General features: G+C 39.0%; 1 protein-coding gene across 1 annotated transcript in view; it reads left to right on the top strand.

Moving 5' to 3' along the window:
* The window catches only part of wscd2 (WSC domain containing 2), a 103,239-nt gene that overhangs the window by 70,920 nt on the left and 12,392 nt on the right, over positions 1 to 19,927 (top strand). The window contains exons 4-8 of the mRNA XM_036598761.1: positions 1,888 to 2,072; positions 6,971 to 7,092; positions 9,175 to 9,349; positions 17,281 to 17,453; positions 17,766 to 17,967. Coding sequence (XP_036454654.1) covers positions 1,888 to 2,072; positions 6,971 to 7,092; positions 9,175 to 9,349; positions 17,281 to 17,453; positions 17,766 to 17,967 — 857 coding nt within the window. The remainder of the gene's footprint in view (positions 1 to 1,887; positions 2,073 to 6,970; positions 7,093 to 9,174; positions 9,350 to 17,280; positions 17,454 to 17,765; positions 17,968 to 19,927) is intronic.

Below are 19,927 nucleotides of genomic sequence, written 5' to 3'. Positions count from 1 at the left end.
AGAAGCATTTTCAGGCGTAACATTATGACCACCTCCTTGTTTCTACGCTCATTGTGCATTTTATCAGCTCCACTTACTATATAGGTGCACTTTGTAGTTCTACAGTTACAGACTGTAGTCCATCTGTTTCTCTGCATACTTTGTTAGCCCTCTTTTACCCTGTTCTTCAGTGGTCAGGACCCCCATGGACCCTAACAGAGCAGATTTTATTTGGGTGGTGGATCATTCTCTGCACTGCAGTAGCACTGATGTGGTGGTGGTGTGTTAGTGTGTGTTGCGCTGGTCTGAGTGGATCAGACACAGCAGTGCCGCTGAAATTTTTAAACACCTCAGTGTCTCTGCTGGACTGAGAATAGTCCACCAAGCTAAAATATCCAGCCAACTGCGTCCTGCGACCACTGATGAAGGACTAGAGGATGACCAACACAAACTGTGCAGCAGCAGATGAGCTTTCATCTCTGACTTTACATCTACAAGGCGGATTGACAAGGTAGGAGCGTCTAATAGAGTGGACAGTGAGTGTTTAAAAACTCCAGCAGCACTGCTGTCTGATCCACTCAGACCAGCGCAACACACACTAACACACCACCACTACATCAGCTTTACTGCAGTGCTGAGAATAATCCACCACCCAAATAATACCTGCTCTGTGAGGGTCCGTGGTGGTCCTGACCACTGAAGAACACTATCTTTGTTTTGAGTGGAATGACCACATATTCACTCAGTAAAAAAAATCACTTTTATGTTTTGTAGGCTCCTTGTTTCTCTCACGTCCTAATGTAAACAAGGGCCATGGGGAACTGTGACTATCCTTCAGTTCATCAATACTGTCAAAAAGTGTCAAAACTCTGTCAAAAAAGAGGGAAAAACATGACTATATATCTACTACATAATGCTGTTTTCTCCTAGTGTGCATGGGATTCTAGTAGCAAATTAGCACTGAGCTAACGGCGATTCATATGAACATATTTTGGCCGTTTGTACTTTAACACGAACATTCGAAGCTTGCAAAAGACAATCCCTGTTTCACCTGAAGCTTAATACAGAAATATTAGCATATATTTAGCCTTATGACATTTTACAGTGACTCTGTCAGTATGTCCTGACTTTAAGCTGCAACTACTGTTTTCTATAACAACTAACTGAAACCTGGTTAGACTACAGCTTGTAGTTGACGTAGCCAGCGTGACTGTTTTTCTCACAGAACTGGTCACGCCTTGTACATGAAAGCGTGATTGGTTGATTCCACTTTCAGCTTCTAATTATATTGGTAGTAATCTAATACACTAGGCCTTCAGTTCTGCTCCTATTTACATAGATGGCTGTATCTACATATATGTCACATTAAACTCTTTAGTTTCCAACTAGACGTTAACAATGAAACTAGTGCAACTCTGGCAAAGTTTAAACACAACAAGCATGATGATCATAATAAACAAAAATAAGTCAAATCTACAGATGGCCCCGAGCTTTCACTATTGCGTGATGGGCACTGACTGGTGGACAGCAAGGGTCACGTTATCATTCAGTGCTGTGTCAGCATGGCCAAAAATTTTCCTGAATTACGTCACTACCTCATTTTGTGTTGCAGTTTCAGAACGCTTGGCTTACCCATGGCTGGGGATCATGTTTTAGTCATGTACATTTTTAATTAATTAAATTAATTTTGGATCCCTGAAAATAAGCATGCAGTAAAAATAGACTAAATGCTCCTAAGTTTATCCATATTTTAAATGACCTACAACAAATAAGACCAATAATGTAATAACCCAGTGAATGACCAAAGAATTGAAGGTGTTATATTATGTCTGAAATGTAAAGAGAATTGAAGCTAGAATTGAGAAAAGAAGACAATGAGTCTAACCTAACATCTCTTGCTGTTTAAAGGGGATATATGTATGCTGGCCTAGAGTTTGGAGCCGAGTGTTACTGCGGCCACAAGATCCAGGCGGCGAATGTGTCTGAGAGCGAGTGCAACATGGAGTGTAAGGGTGAGAAGAGTAACCTGTGTGGAGGAGCCAATCGCCTGTCCATCTACAGACTGGAGCTGAGCCAGGAATCAGCCCGCCGATGTGAGAACTTTACACACACACACACACACACACACACACACATACACACACACTTACAATTCCATGCATATTGGGATTGTCATGATGCCAGAATTTTTATTTCGATAAAAAGAGCAGTATCAGGATGTTTGGTCCTGTGGTACTGTGGCAAAATATTAAAAACACTTATCTTTGTCTAAACACTAGACATGAATTAAGCCTAGTCTTGGACTAAATTGCAGTGGCAATGGTAAATCACCATCACAAGTTCCTTTTAGTCTATGATTAGCTTTAATCTGGGTCTTGGAAACCAGCTCTTAATGTCCATTGAACTGAACACAAAAAAATATGCAATTTAATTTGCGTATAGACTTAAAATAAAGGTTCTTGGCTTGGGCCTAAAGTTCCAGGTAAAAAAAAAAAACTTTAATTGGTATAGAACCTGAATATTACGTAGGAGATCCTTAGATTCTAAACACATCTAATTTACAAATATGAATTTTTGAAGAACCATCAATTGACAGGTTCTGTCATTGTTGTTATTAAGTGCCGTCAAGTCTACTCCAACTCCTGCCGACCATATGGACAGTGTTTCTCCAGAATAGCCTGTCTTCTGTTGGGGTCTTCTGGCTTTTGAATGAGGCTGGTTCATGATTCCTTAAACTATATCCATCCATCTTGTTGCTAGTTGTCCTCTTTCCCATTTACCTTCAACTCTTCCATGTTTAATGCTCATTTCTAATGAACTGACTCTTCTGAGAAGATGTCCAAAATAACAGAGCTTCAGTTTGGAAAGGTTCTTTAGGGAACCGAAAATGGTTCATCTCTGTCATCGCTTAAAAAACCCTTTTGGCACCTTTATTGTTTAAGAATGTCAACCTGATGATAGCTTATTTAAAAGTTTGAAACGTGTTGAAAGTGAGAGTTGCAGTATTGAAAATGCATTGAACTCATTGTGCAACCTCAGTGGATATGTATGCATATATGTACATATGCAGGCAACCAATTCACAGACTGTTTTTTCCACAAAGAATGTGTGTGTGAGACAGGCTGACAGCTTGATTGCAAATATTAAAAATCCATATTAAATTAACCAAAGTTTAGAAAAAAATATATCCTTACCCATAATTCAAATAACTGAAAGCTAGAAAACTCGACTGCTCTGCCTGATCAGGACTGCGTTTCACACCGTGGCGCAGACACGGAAACATAAACAACCCTGTGAAAACCAGGGTTAGAGTTTTTGTGAACTTGTGTGAGACATTTAAGTGTGGAGGAAATATTCAAGTTCACTGCCAGATCAGCTCCTCTGCATCATCAGCTACATCACAGTGTAGTATGGTAGCTCCACTGCTGTGGAAAGGAAGGCACTGCAAAGGGTGGTGAAAACCACTCAGACCATCATCGAAGGCCTGAGCAATAAAGCAGCGTAATGGATATCATTGATAACGGACTAGTAACACGATGGTAATGTGTAAAAGGTGATGAGGGAGCGTGTCCCAATAGTAATTTTTCTTCTGTTTAAGAGAGACAGAGAGAGAGAGAAGCTTGTTAAAAAGCTCTTTTTTTACCTTCTAATTATTTTACTTTACGTTAGGTTTAGCTTGAGTAAATTTAACCGACAATAACTTCAGCTTGCTTCAGTTTGACTGGCTGGAGTAAAACAACTAAGCTAAAATGACTGGGTTTTACCCTAGAGCAGCTAGCTCCAGCACTGGAGAGAAAGTTCTTCTGATCCCCTCGTTAGTGGTCCTACCGAGCGTGCACATATCATTAGAATAGTGCGGTAGCTTAATGTTGCAAATGTTTAATGGTGTTTTTAATGTTAATTCAGTACAGACTTAATATTACTACTTCCTTCCTGAGATTATCAGAACATCCTAAGTATTCTTTTATTGCTGGTAATGTTTTCATATATGGTGATTTAAGCTATTAAAATGTCCTAGCTAGTTTTATGCGGAGTGCTACCTATAAATATGCGCTAGAGTAGGACATTTTGACAAGGTAGCGCAATTCATCAGAACACCAGGAAATGGGATGAGAAAAAGGTAATAAATAATATTAAATAGTATATATGCATAATATTTTATGCACTTTTTCTCTTAAAATATTGAGTTATGATGGGGCCTTTAAAAGGCTACAATGGATTAAACTTAAAATTTGCAGTATTTTCTGTACAGCTTCAGTGTCTTAGAGGATAGTTGAATATATGGAAACGTTGTTACGACAGAAAATGGAAAGTCTTGCGTGGACAGACTTTGGAAATCGCTTGCAGTTTGAAGTCCCCAGACAAATGCACACGTCCTCCTTTTAGCACGCAAGTCGCCATAAATCACCAGGAGAAGCTCATGAATGTATGTATTTTGTGGTAGCATCTGTTAAAACGACAGGTGAAGAAATTTACACAAGGTATTGTGTTACTTAGTATTATATTGCTCGATATTTGTTTTTATTAAAAAAAAAACAAAACATTAAAACAATTAATGTTTAAAAAGCATATAGACTGAAAATAGAATAGAAAGTAGATCAGGGCTGCGATGGAGCACTTGTGTTTTGGGGGTGGGGGTCGGGGGGATGCAATATTTTCAATAATCAATTTTTGTAATTAGAAAATATTGTGCCGATTATTTTTTTATGTCGCTCAGGCTCACATAACCGCAGCTGTCCTCCCGCACATACAGGACATCAACAATAAAAGATGTCTGAGGAAAGCCAGCAGTATCCCCGCAGACCCCACACACCCCAGCCACTTCCTGTTTCACAACCAGCAGGTTCACGAACAGTTTCTACCCTTGAACACTTAAACTAGTCACACCCTTGCCCCCCCCAGATCATGAATACAAAACACTAACTCAAACTATATGCACATTCTGCCTTAAGCTTATTCCGAATACTCTCCATGTTACTGCTAACTGACTTCAAAGTATGCAGAGAAACAGATGGACTACAGTCTGTAATCGTAGAGCCACAAAGTGCACCTATATAGTAAGTGGAGCTCATAAAATGGACAATAAGCGTAGAAACAAGGAGGTGGTCATAATGTTATGCCTGATCGGTATATATATATATATATATATATATATATGTCGTTTTTTTAGCTACACTTGCTATTAAGGTACACTTTGTAGTCCTACAATTACAGACTGTAGTTAGTTTCTATGCAAAACTAGCTTTTACTCTGAAGACCCCTCAAGCAAAATGCTGGATCGGTTGGTAACAACAGTCTACATTTTTCAGGGGGATGATGGAGTGAAAACCTATGGAGAAAAATAGGCTTATAACGTCTGTGTGTGTGTGTGTGTGTGTGTGTGTGTGTGTGTGTTTGTGCTCTTCTTGGCTCCTGAATTTCTCTTCAGTGCTTTGATTGCCTTCCAGCACTGTTGGAGCATCATTAACCGCATTTGGGAAAATACAAAATAGGTTTTTTAAAGAACAGTGTACACCTCCACACCCGTTTATAAACAACACATTGAAACCAGTTCAATAAGCAGAAGGCCTGCTTGTGTTGTCAAGACCCCTTCCTGTTTCCTCAGTGTGAGAAGCAGAAATATAACTTGCTGCCTCACACGATACTTTACCCCTAATGACTCCTGAGTAAACACAACCTTCATGTGACATTGTGCGTGCATCAGCAGGACACAGTAGCCACTTCCTCTGATATCTAAAGCATGTCTGTGATCGCAGCTTTTCATTTTATTTATATGACATTTGTTATTTTACAGTGTAGCTCTGATGAATGCCCACTGTCCACTTCATTAAAAACACCTACCTTGTACTTTCACTCACTGTCCACTTCATTAGAAACACCTACCTTGTACTTTCACTCACTGGCCACTTCATTAGAAACACTTACCTTGTACTTCCACTCACTGTCCACTTCATTAGAAACACCTACCTTGTACTTTCACTCACTGGCCAGTTCATTAGAAACACTTACCTTGTACTTCCACTCACTGGCCGCTATATTAGAAAGACCTACCTTGTATTCCCACATACTGGCCACTTTATTAGAAACACCCACCTTGCATTCCACTCACTGGTCACTTTATTAGAAACAGCCACCTTGTACTTCCACTAACTGTCCACTTTATTAGAAATACCCACCTTGCATTCCACTCACCGGTCACTTTATTAGAAACAGCCACCTTGTACTTCCACTCACTGGCCACTTTATTAGAAACACTTGCCTTGTTCTTCCACTCACTGACCACTTTATTAGAAACACCTGCCTTGTACTTCCACTCACTGGCCACTTTATTAGAAACACCTCCCTTGTACTTCCACTCAGTTTTTGAGCTCCTCCTACCTTATTGGTCCATATGTGTACAGTTACAGACTGCAGATTATCTGTTGCTACCCCTTGTCTACCCCAGTCATTGGTCAGTTTCTGACCACAGGACTGCTATTATCCACATGCTGTTTGGGTTCTGGATCATTCCAGAGCTAAAAGATGGTTAACACAAACCATGCATCAACAGATGGGCTACAGTCTCCAACTCTAACTGTACTCCGGCAAGGTAGATGCTACAAAGTAGGGGTTTCTGATAAAGTGGCCGCTGAGTATTGTGCCTTTATTATCCTCTTCACCTTTCCTGACCTGCTCTGTTTATCTGCTACTGAGTTACTCTTTAAATCAAAAACAGTGAAAAGTATTCTTGTTCATTAGTTTATTTATCGTCCAGCTTACAGATCAGAACACTGTACATTTGTTTGGAACAACTATAAATGTCGTTTTCCACATGGTGACTGTGTCGAGAGTATTAGGTTATTGGTGTATGGTTCTGAGTTGTGTGTGCTGTTCAGGCACATTTCCCTAAAAAAAAGCTTAACGCTTGTCATTTGCCATTTGTTTTCAGTGAAAAGGTAATGAATTAAAAATTTGACTGGTATGTTTTTTTTTCTATTTGATTGTTTTTCAGATGGGAGCGCCATCTTTAAAGGCTGTTTCAGGAGGCCGGACAATGTCACCTTAGCACTTCCTGTTGGTGCCGTCATTCAAAACATGTCCGTGGACAAGTGTGTGGACATGTGCACAGAGAAGGTGTGTGTGAATGTGTGAAAGTGTGAATTCGCTTGGGTCTGGAATGTGGTATTGATGTTGTAATTAAGTTAAATACAATTTTAAATGCACTTAATTTGGAGAGAATTTTAAAAAGCTGCTTTGTGAAATATATTAGGCTTCCCACTGATCCAATATCTAAAAATAATTATCATAAAATTCTTTAGTTGAAAAAAAAAGATCGCGATTCATGATTTTATTGTGCCGTCACCCTCCTGGGCAACCAGTCAATACATACAGTAGACTGTGGCTTTGACCTTTGACCTACTTTATGTTCTAATTTGAATTGATATGCTTTTTTAAACATTACCTGTTTTAATGAAAATCTTTAATTAAATAATATAATACTAAATAACTCAACATGTTTTGAGAACTGCTTTGCCTGTCGTTCTAATAGATGTTACTGCAAACATGCAGATTCACTCTGTAGTTCAGCTGTATGTGTTTTTGGAAAGCCTGTGGTCTTATGACTTCTCAGTTTTCATTATTCAACTAACCACCAGGACCATAAAGCAGCACAGAAAACACTGCAAAGACACTGGGGGACAGCTTCGCCTAACAGCTTTTAAAGGCCTCATAAAAACCCAGTGTTTTATTAGTAAAAGTCAATAAAACATTGTGTACATAATATTTAATATTAGTTGTTACCTTTTTTCTGAACCTGCTTCATGGCTGTAGACAGCAGTGAGTTACACTGAAGCAAGCTGCAGTTCCAAAGCACGTTAGCATTCATTTTCGGTTCCATGCACTCAAGCTAAACCTAATGTAAATTAAAATAAGTAGAAGATGAAGAGCTGTGTGGTAGGTAAAGCTAGCATCACGGTGCACAGCAGAGAGACCGAATAGGCAGCTTCTTAACTAATCTCTCTCTTAAAGGAACTTCTTAAAGGAACATGAATGCCAGCATATTTAGCAGGCTGTTTAAATTCTAGTTCTCCTTCCCAACATGGCAATTATTACCTTTTATGCATCGCCATTGGGTTACTTGTCGATCACTGAAGATTTCCATCTGCCTATCACTCAGGCTTACATAAAGGAGCCGTAATCTAGCTTTTCTCTAAACCCCGGCATGTAAAATTTGTGCACACAGCTAGTGACTGTTTTGTGATGTTTCCCTTGAGTGCCATGCTGGCAAAACTATTTAGTCTCGACCAGTTAATAATCTGGCCGTGTGTGCCATTTCTGTTTCAGAACTGTTGTTAGCAGACATGTTAGCCCTTTCACATTTGAGAGAAAAGAGCAGGTTTCTGTGGCTTCTTAGAACAATATGAAATCTGAGCATATTCACCACCCTATAAAATGGTTAAATAAAAATGTAAATAAATAAATAAATAAATCTAAAGCTGTAAAACCAAGTCTATACTGCTACACACATATCAGAACTGAAGAAAATAAAAGTAACTGGCAGCCAGATCATCAGAGCAGTCAGTCAGAGTGGATCATAAACCAATATTAAACACACCAAAATTAGCATAAGTTTACCTAAAGTGTGCAGCTGTATTATCTATGAAATATAATACAAATAACGGATCAAACCGTATCTACTGATACTTGATATTTAAGTATATTAGTAGATTTGACCACTGTCCTGCACTCTGATGGATGAATCTGAGTTTGGCTGATGCCAGAAGAATGCTACCTACCAGAATACATATTGCTAACAGTAAAGTTTGGTAGAGGAGGGATAATGGTCTGGTGCTTTTTTTAGGGTTTGGGCTTAACCACTTAGTTCCAGTAAAGGACAATATTAATGCAAAGACATTTTAGACAATTGTGTGCTTCAAACTTTGTGACAAAGGTTTGGGCCCACTGAACACCTCTGTGATGAACTGGGACGTCGATCGTGAGCCAGGCCTTATTGTCCAACATCAGTGCCTGACCTCACAAATGCTCTTTTGACTGAATGGGCACGAATTCTCAAAAACACACTCCAAAATTCTTGTGGAAAGCCTTCCTAGAAGAATGGGATAGGCTGTCCAACAAGCTTATATAGAGGCGATAGTCAGGTGTCCACATACTGGTATATGTGTAACTGTATGATATCTCCCTGTGTCTCTCGTGTAGGAGTTCTCTCTGGCAGCTCTGGCTGGCGATAAATGCCACTGCGGCTTCCCAACAACTCTCTTCACCCTGCATGAGCCAGAGGAAGAGGAGCTGTGCATTCATCGCTGTGCCGGAGAGGACTTTGAGAGCTGTGGAAATGATGAGTACTTTGTGGTCTACCAGACGCAAGTGCAAGGTAATGGTCATGTCTCACTACTTGGTCATGTCTTGCTATTTAAGTGCTGATAGCGCCCCTTGTGGAGCATCTGAGGTCTTGAAAAATTCTTGAAAAGTGTATGTTTTACAACTGTTTTTTTTATGGTCTAATTGACAAATTGTTGGGATTAGTAGATTTTAGAAGAATTAGTATGGAGTTTTCATGTCAGTCAGTATTTTAATGTTGTGCTGCTATACTTAAAACTTTCCTAGTGACAGTGCTCCAAAAGGTTACATTCAGCCTTGAGTGCATTACTATTAGCTGGATTGGTCAAGCTGTCCATCATTCAAACCCTGGAAGTCACGCTTCCATTTGTTAGTGAAGGTGTCAAACCAAGTCTGTCACTTGATTGTACCCCACTACATCCAGGGACTTCATATTGTATTCAATGTCACTAAACTGCTAAGGGCTTTTGGCCAACACGTGGCCAATGCGACCTTAATGCAACTGGACGATAATGTGTGCATGCAGGTCATTTCAGGGTACAGGTATATCCATGATAATGACAGATATGGGTCACTTACAAATGGACAGCAAGGATCTGAGCAAATAAATCAGAATTGAACAATGAGGCAAGTGATGTGAATGTAGCCTAGACATTATTATCAGCTGGCTACGTTTTCATGAAGTAGATGATAAATTCCTGATATCCAGATATTTTCTAGTGCTACATGGGCAGCCATTCTCCTGAATTCATTTAAAAAATAAATAAATTGTTTTATGAACTTAATTATGCCAGATAAACAGTTAGAAATAAAGGTTCTGTACAGGTACATTTTTCATTCATCAAGGTACAAACAATGTAAATGTACCCTCAAAAGGTACAACAGTGGTTTTAAGCTCCAATTGTCCACTTAAATAAGGTGAAAAGCACATATTTGTACCTTTTCATAACTTAATGTTTTAAAACAGAACAATAAAATAAAAGGCCTGGAGACGAGACGGGGTGTGTGGAGTCAGTACAACTTAGAAAATATCATTTCAGTGGATTATGGTACAGTTATGTTCCCTGACTAAAGGTACTGAGATGTACCCTTGAGGGTTCCACCCCAGTGACAAAGAGGGGTACTGCCCCGGTGACAATTTACTACCTTTTTTCTGAGAATGTAGAGTAAAGACAGCATAAAACTTACCTCATTATGAACTTGTTCTTTTTTTAATGTTGTTTGTTTTTATATGCTAGGGGCAGAATTCAGTTGTATACGCCTATATTCAATGGTTTGGAAGCACTTTTCATATTAATAATTATTATTCATTAATAACTTATACTGGGTAGGTTAAACTGTGATAAACCAAAACAAGTATTTTCAGAACAAGAATTTTAAAAAATTGCACGTTATTTGATAATCATTTCTTGTCACACATGAATGTATGACGATATTAAAGTCACATGGGAATCAAAAAACAGCTGTCAGGATTGGACCAATGTTTAGATTCGACTGATATTTCAAAGCAGTATTTGCTGATGTATTTATTGTATTCAGGAAAAGCCGAATATTTAAGTGGTGCTGAATAAAATGCAAAAAAATTGAAGTTCATTAGTAGAACTATTAGTAGTATAAAAGTTAATAATGCATTAACGCAATAAATTACTAATGACACACCATTTTTTAACCATTTTCCTAGTTCAACCATCCTCACTTCCAGCCTGAAGCCCAATTGCTTGTGCGCTGTTGCGACTGTAGTCCTCCTGTTCAAATACAGTTTTTAAAGTTTTTAAACTGATCTGGTAATATTAATAATATCAGTAACATTAGCACGGGAAGACGCCTAGGGGTGGGCGATATAGCAAAAATATGATACTTAAAGACAATTTCACGACACACAATGCGTATCACAATATTTTTGCTTGCAGACAAAAAGCACCAGTAGTCCCAGATTCATAAACTCTTAGTACAATGACTTTTACTCTAAATTTGCTGCAATACTTTAAATTAAACAGGATGATATTGGTATTTGTTTATTGCTCTCTAGCTATTGATTATATGGTATGGTAATTACACAATTCTGCCTTCAGATAGACTTTTTAGAGTACCAAGATGAAAAACTTAATGAGTTTAGGAACTTTTATTTCCCTTAATCATTTGCGATACTTAATCAAAAGAACAGCCTGTTTAGTACATACGCAGTGACATACACACTTACTACGCGATTTTAGAGGTAGTGTGGGAGCATTGTGGGTTTCGGTGATGGTGTGAAGTGTATTATTGTGGTTTGTTGTTAGGTGTGTTATCTGGTTGTCTGTGAAAGTTTTGTGGTGGGTGTGGGTGTGGGTGTTATGTAATGGAGCCACTATGACAAGACAAATTTCAGAGAAACAAAATGTATTGTGTTGTATCATATAATATCGCGTCCACAATATTGTTCATCACGATGACAGAATTTATCACAACAACGATAAAATATCACCATATTACCCACCTCTACCTTCAGGAGACTAGACTGGACAGTGCTTATAGGAGACCTATGGATAAACCAACAAGAAACAGCAAACAGTCACCCTCGATACAAGACGTGATGTACCTGTATGAGAACAAGAGCTGAAACATGCAGCCACTGTTGCTCTCACTGGACCTCGGCGAAACTGTGGAAGCTAGAAACTGTGTTCAGCCTTTTTTCTTGTTTACCCTGCGGTCATTAACTAATCATTAGCTGACTAAACTTATTTTGTCCACTCATACAATCGTATGCAAAAGTTTGCTTACCCCCGGTCATCATATGAAGGAAAATAACTTCAAAAAATTCTCAAATGAATCTTCATTTAATTTCATTTCATGTCGTTTTATTAGCCAACCACTTAATTACACACATACTGACACAAACGGCAACTAGCACATGGTGCTCTAATACTCAGATATTTTGCTCTTTTATTATAAAAAGTTGAGAAGAAAACCTTTAACTCCAGTTTCTTCTGTGAGAATCCTTTACTAACTGTTGTAAAAGCATGTATGATCATTGTTATTCGTGTTCTTGGGTTTCACTTTCGCAGACACTGTTTAGTTTGCAGTTGTAGTGAGTTGTTAAGTTTTACACACGGCTGTGATTACTTATATCACTGTCACCTCTCACTGTAATCATCTGTTTAGTATTAAGTAGCGCTACAACTTCAAGCAGCGCTACTTAATACTAAACAGATTACAGTGAGAGGTGACAGTGATATACGTAATCTGTGGCTTACGTTAGTGAGCGTTCTGTTATTCACTGATGATTTTACAGCCGCAGACTCTCTTTCACATACACGTGGCCTCATAGGGATGCTGCTGCCTTGTGATTAAATATAATGATATAATGAAGCTTGGGTATAAAAGGACCATCCAGGAAAGGCCTAGTACTTTATGAGCAATGATGGGTTGCATCAGCAAATAGTCTAAACTAGTCTAGACTCTTTCTCAACAAGTATTTGCAAAGATTGTCGATATTTTACCTCTATAGTGCATAAGGAATCAGGAAAAATCTCTATAAGGCCAAAAACCAAAACTAAATGACCATGACCTTTAATCCCTCACATGGCAGTGTGTTAAAAACTGGCATGCTTCTGTGATGGATATCACCACATGGACTCGGGTATACTTTGACAAACAGTTGCCAAAAAAAACACTGTTCATCTCTGCATCCAAAAAGTATGACTGTACTATGCATAGCAGGAGTCATATGTCAACAATGTCCAAAAAAACACCGCCGACTTCTCTGAGCTTCATGTGTTGTGGTGTTACAGACTTACTACTGTGGGGGACATTAACTCCTCTCTAGAGTCTAGAGTTTAAGAGGTTACAACATAAAAATATAAAGATCAGCACACAAAGTCATATTAAAGCCAAGAAGTTACATTCTCTCTTTTTATTGCCAAAAGTTGCACCTTATTTACCTTAAACTTGTTCAAAGTTTACATGAACATAAATTAATTTGGGCTAAGGCCAAAACAACAAACAAAAAGACTAACCCATGAAGCTTCCTTAATAAAAAATAAAATACAGACCTCCTGACAGACAGCTCCTGTAAGTCTTAGTTGATATTAATAGAAAGTTTACAAGCTAAGCTAGATCTACAAAATTGTGGCAACTTTTAAGTAATCTGTAGTAAAGAGGTCAAGAGATTAACGTAGCTGAAAAACAGCACTTGACACTAACAACAAGGCTAACCATTAACAAGGCTGATCATCTAACAAAAGATCAAAAGCCCAAACTGACACTGTCGCGAGGTGTCTGCCGCCAGCTGAACGCACCCTGGGCAGCTACTGCTCACTGCTCTGGGTCTTTTCAGCATGGCACCAATGTCGTGGACCAATCACGAGGCACGATTAAAATGATAATCCTGCACTACGCCAACCCCCAAATCTGGAGCGCCAGTCTGGAAGATAGATGTCAAACAGAAACAGTGAAAGGGGCAATACCAGATCTGTTGCAAGTTTGAATAACATTACAGAAAAGGTCCTGGGACGTAACATGTAGTCTGGCAAGTCAACCTTTTGGATTTTTATGGAAATAATCCAGGCCGAAGGCGATTGTTACCAGCATACAGTTCAAAAGTGAGTGTCATGATATGGAGGTGTTTTAGTGAGTAAAAATCTGTGAAAGCACCATTAATGCTGAAAGATATCTACACATATTGGAGCAACACATACTGCCTGTTAGACAATCTTTTTGCTTGCCGAGAAACAATGTGCATGTGTTATAGCAGCATGACTACATAATCAGAGAGTGTGGGTGCCAGTCTGGCCTCCCTGTCTTCTATTGAAAACGTGTGACAGACTATGAACCGCAAAACATGACAACAGCCCTGTATGGTTGCGCATCTTAAGACTTGCGTATGAAGAATGGCAAAAAATTCCACTTTCAGAACTGAATCAACTGGTGTCTTCAGTACCTGTTGCTTAGTAAATGCTACTATTATGAAAAGTGTTGTAACAGAGTGGTAAACATGCTCCAGTCCCAACTTTTTGGAATGTGTTGCAGGCATCATATGTAGAATGACATTGGCATTGGCAGAAGAAGAAATACAGGGAAGACCATGATTTTGCTTCAAGATGGGCTCTTTAGCAGAAAGGCACATACATAGAACCAAACAAGAGGGAGAGGTCACCATTAACCATGCACTTCACCCAGATCCCACCACTTTCAGACAAACACTGAACATCACACCTAAAATTGGTTTTATATTATACAAAACAGTGATTCCAAACTTGGGAATGAAGTCGAGGCTTTTTTGTGTTTGGACCACAAAATGAACCACATAAGAACTATATGGAGAATCATCGTTTTAGATGGGCTGAGTTCATTTGACACGCTCACAAAAAAGGCTGCATCAGACTTGAAACCCCAAAACAGGTCAAGTGTGAAAACACCCATAAGGCCACTGTTTCCGTGCAGATTCTAGCATGAGAGGAGTGGACTGGCGTTCAAAATCTGGTTACGAAATATGCTGATCATCGGCTGAAACAGAAGATTCTCTCTAGTTTCTTTATTTTGCTTCATTTTGATCAGCTTCTTTCAAATGATGCAATTTAAGTTGTATAGTATTAGAATCATATAAATCCCTCTGCAGCATATTCACTGTTGGTAAGCATTCCTGTGCTTACAGTCATGTAATACATATATAATTTTGAGAAGGCCTGTTTCTTTCTAAGCTGTTTTTCACTTCCGTTTAACAGCATGACAACATCAAACACATGATGTTCCCCAAATCCTCCAAACTTCCCTTTTACTTGCCCAAAAACACTGACCACGTTAACACACAGGCATCATTGGGTTCCAATACAAAACTTAATAATAATATTTTGTTTTCTTCTCACGCAGGATTTAAGACGTGACGTGGTTGATACTATATAAAAAACAGTTTTTATATTGGTGGAGTCAGAAATGCCTAGACCAGCAGAAAGACCACAGAACTGTGTATGAAAACAAGCAGTGTTTATGCTGATGGAATCAGACTCACAGCATAAAAAACATCAGCAGTTTGGAATAATTTTTTGTTGTAGACTGTATCAAATAAGGCTGCGTGCTATGTAAGGTGGTGGCAGTGTGTTTCTAGGATAAAACCTTCCTTAAAATAATGTTTCTTTCTTTAATTTTTTGTATGTTGCTGTCCGTAGGTAGAGGTTGTTGACCTGCCTCTCAATTCTACATTTTAACGAAAAACTATACGACTAAAACTTTTGCGAAAACAAAAATTTGGAAACCAATTGTGACAAAAGTGCTTTTCCACTTTACCGACCTCAGAACTCTCTTTATTATTATAATTTCAAGCACAAAGCGTTTTTATCTTCCTTAGTTTTTTTGCTTGGTTTGTTTTTTTTTTTTGTTCGTTTTACAACTGCTTCCACTGTAACACTTATGTAGGGCACAGGCAAGCACTTTGATAGACTGCTGACACAGGCTGATGACTACTCAGGGAAGGAAAAACAACTTCAAGCAGTCTGGGGTGGTGGAGGTGGGGGTACTATGGGTCAAATGGTCCATAACTTCTAAGCCATGAAGCACAGAATCAGAGTTGTTCTTCATTTTGGTCACCATGCCCAAGGCCGAGCGTTGACTAGAGGGGATAAAGCCCCCCAACATTGGGCTGTGGAGCAGTGGAACTGTTCTCTGGACTGACGAAGCTCCAGCTAATATCTTTATTATGTGTTGGAGAGGCATTTCTGGTCATGCAACATCAGTACTTGCCCTCACTGATGCTCTTATCAGGCCCATAAATATTTGGGCATCACCAAAGTTATTGTAATGTAATAGAAGGCAGTATTATCAGCTAAATGCTTAAAATCTCATTAGACAGAGCTTCCCATTGCAGATGCACAATGACTTGAAACATCCTGCTAAAGCAACCTAAGACTTTTTTGAGGCAAAGAAGTGGAATGTTCTGCATTGGCCAATGAGTCACCTGACCTCAATCCAATTGAGCATGCAATTCACTTACTGAAAACTGAAGGTAAAATGACCCAAGAACAAGCAGGAACTGAACAGCTGTAGCAAAGGCTTGACAGAACAGGGAAGAAACCAAGTGTCTGGTGAAGCCTGTGTTCCACACTTCAGGCAGTCCAAAGGATTTGCGACCAAGTAATAAAAATAATTTATGCTTATGTTAGTTTTGTCCAATTACTTTTGAGATGCTAAAAATTGGAGTACTATGTATAAAAACAGTTGCAATTCCTATACCGTTCATCTGATTTTAAATTGGATTTGTACATGAATGTACAACAAAATTGGTTTTATATTATACAAAACAGTGATTCCAAACTTGGGAATGAAGTCGAGGCTTTTTTGTACTTGGACCACAAAATGAACCACAAAAGAACTGTGTGGAGAAACATCGTTTTAGATGGTTTGAGTTCATTTGACACGCTCACAAAAAAGGCTGCATCAGACTTGAAACCCCAAAACAGGTCAAGTGTGAAAACACCCATAAGGCCGCTGTTTCCGTGCAGATTCAAGTGTGAGAGGAGTGGACTGGCGGTTACCAAATATGCTGATCATCGGCTGAAACAGAAGATTCTCTCTAGTTTCTTTATTTTGCTTGATTTTGAACAGCTTCTTTCAAATGTTCATCTGACTGGGATGCAAATACCGTCAAATTAAAGCTCATTATTTAGTTTCAGCTCCAGCGTGCTGTGGTAGACAGCTAAAATAGCAATAATTTTGTCAATGTCCAAACATTAATGGACCTCAGTGTATCATCCAACATTTAGTGTAAAGACTTCCCAGAAAGGTGAGGCTGTTACTATATGTGGCTCCCCAAGCAGGGCAGGGGAGCCACAAATTTCCTATTAATATTCTTGATTTTGAGAGAAACATTGGATGAGCAGGGGTCCATGCACTTTTGGACATAGTATACATGCTGATACACTCTTTTTTCCTTATTCTCTTATTCCCATTCTGTTCAACATCTTGCAGCTCTTAATTTCCATCTCTCTTCCTCAGACAATCGATGTATGGATCGGCGCTTCCTGCCCACGCGTTCTAAACAGCTGACGGCTCTAGCTAGTTTCCCCGGCGCTGGAAATACTTGGGCTCGCCACCTCATAGAGCTGGCCACTGGATACTACACAGGGAGCTACTACTTTGATGGGTCACTATATAACAAGGGTGGGTGTGCAAAGCAGTTTTACAGTATGTGTAGTTTTTACAGTCTGACAGTAATGTTTGTGAATGAATGGGGAATGGTGTTCTGTATATTGCTTAACTTGGAGCTCTCTCAGTAATATTTATAAAATATTAAATCAACATATTGTTATTGGCTTTGAGCATTGTTAAATAACATCAACATGAACATCTGGGCTATGACCTTTCAACCTAGGCTATGGTAAATGAGAAATTACACAGGTACTTTATCTCATATCAGTCTGACAGTCAAATCTTATGCATTACGTCATACACATAATACTGCTCCTTCTGTGTTTCTGCAGGGTTTTAAAGGGGAGCGTGACCACTGGCGCAGTGGAAGAACCATCTGCATAAAGACCCACGAGAGCGGAAGAAAGGAGATTGAAGCCTTCGACTCCAGCATCCTCATAATCCGCAACCCATATAAGGCCCTCATGGCTGAATTCAACCGCAAATATGGCGGCCATATTGGTTTCGCCTCCCAGGCGCACTGGAAAGGGAAAGGTGAGAGTCAGTAACCACTTTGCTGGGAGCCTACTTTAAGATATTTTCTTGAGAGTAGGTAAAGCTTCAATGAAGCCTAGGTTTAAACCTTGTACTACGTTCAGTTAAGGACCATTGGCCAACTTGCACATAGAGAAATTTGACCTCTGCATTCATTTAACCCATCCGTGCAGTGAAACACCCACATACCATGCACATTAGTGAACACACACACTAGAGGGCAGCAAGTGCACTTGCCCGTGTGAAGGGGAACATGAATTTGAGGGGGGGGCTGAATTGAATGCAACACCAGCAAACGCTGCAGAGTGGGCAATTCTAAAATGTGATCTTAGCTTAGACATATTTCCTCGCGATATAAATACTCGCCCATGGTTGCCCATTGTTGTCTGGGTCAAAGCAAAAATGTGCCCAAACTGGTGACACCACGTTTGGTTTAGGAACTAGATTCTTGACCATTGTTGAATCATATAATGTCGACTGGCTAGGGCCAGCTGTATAGGCAACACCACATAAGGGAAGTGTGTTAACTATGAGCACATACAGTTAAACTCTAACTCCAACCATTTGGTTCTGTCTTTTTACGTCTGTGTATTGTGTGTCTATATATTCTGTTGAACATGATCTGTAGAAATCACAAGTAATCAAGCCAAGAAATAGTTCATAATAATCAGACACACACAAAAGAAATCCCCCCAAATGTTTACTGGGCTGTCCCTCTGCCATGCACACAAAACTGAAGAAAACACACAAAGCCCTTAAATATAGGATGGAAGAGTCAAGGATGATAACTAAACAATGATTAGAGTGTTTATATTTCATATCACACATCATATGCGTACATGTAACTTTCATCAGCAAAAAAAGAAACAAATATAGAAAATAGAGAAATAAATTGCAGTGATGACGGTCGGCATCACATGACCACAGTATTGCGGTAATGCAGCTGTCATCACAGTGTGTTTCCATGGTTGTCATATTGGGAAAGCATGATTTCCAATACAAAATTGGATTTGTAGGAAAAAAGGTCAAAGTGACAGTTGTACTCAGTTTTCCTGCTTATCCCAAATACAGTCAAGTAGCCAAGTCCTGTTTGCTGTCTGAATTTTGCTTTTCCAGTTTTACACTAGAGCTACAACGCTAGTGTAGCTAACAAGTAATTTAATCTTACTCCTCTCCAATTGGCATCATACAAACTGCCGGCTTTAATCATTACTCACTGTCCTCAAATTACATTGTAAAGTAATCTCAAATAGACCTTCTTATGCAGTTTCTGACTGTATGACATACTGTTATCCTATTAATGGAAAGTACTTTACATAGCTAAAAAAAAGCAGTAGCCTGAATTGTATTTGTGCTTTTATCCATGTTCATAGATAACAATCTGTCATACAGTGTCAGGAACCACTCAAGCAAGGTTAGTGTGAGTGTTTTAGATCTGCAGCTTGGACGGTAAGAAGTTATTGGTATTATTTGTTAGTTACATTAACATTGTGAATGCAGTGCAGTGCAAAACTAAAACAAGCTAACTTCGGACACCAAACATGCATTTCGAGTACATTCGGCACAAGTGGACAAATGTGTAAACATGATTTATTGCAGAACTATTGCTTTACAGCACGAACTGAAACAGAATGAAAATAGAATTCTGAGACAGAATGACAGAATTCTTGGTAAGCTCTGGTAAATATAAACTTTCATGTTCCTAGCTTTTGCTTCTCTTTTCTATTCTGGTGATTGAGTTAAATTGTGCCTTTGACGTTCCATTTTAGTCGCTTTGTTGGGTTTATAAAGAGAACTTATCTTTTTTTCCATACAGAGGATTTATTAGAGCATTTTTTAATGCTTAATTCTTTTCATGTGTTCATTCTGCCGCTTGCATACACAATTGCATGCAGAAGTTTGGCCGCCCATGGTCACATGATGTTTTTGGCGATTTTTTTTAAAAGTGAAAATACGTGAA

The sequence above is a fragment of the Colossoma macropomum genome, unplaced genomic scaffold, assembly GCF_904425465.1.
Source record: "Colossoma macropomum unplaced genomic scaffold, Colossoma_macropomum, whole genome shotgun sequence".
Taxonomy (NCBI): Eukaryota; Metazoa; Chordata; class Actinopteri; order Characiformes; family Serrasalmidae; genus Colossoma; species Colossoma macropomum.
Note: the sequence above shows the minus strand (reverse complement) of the source record. Positions and strands in the feature narration are given on the sequence as shown.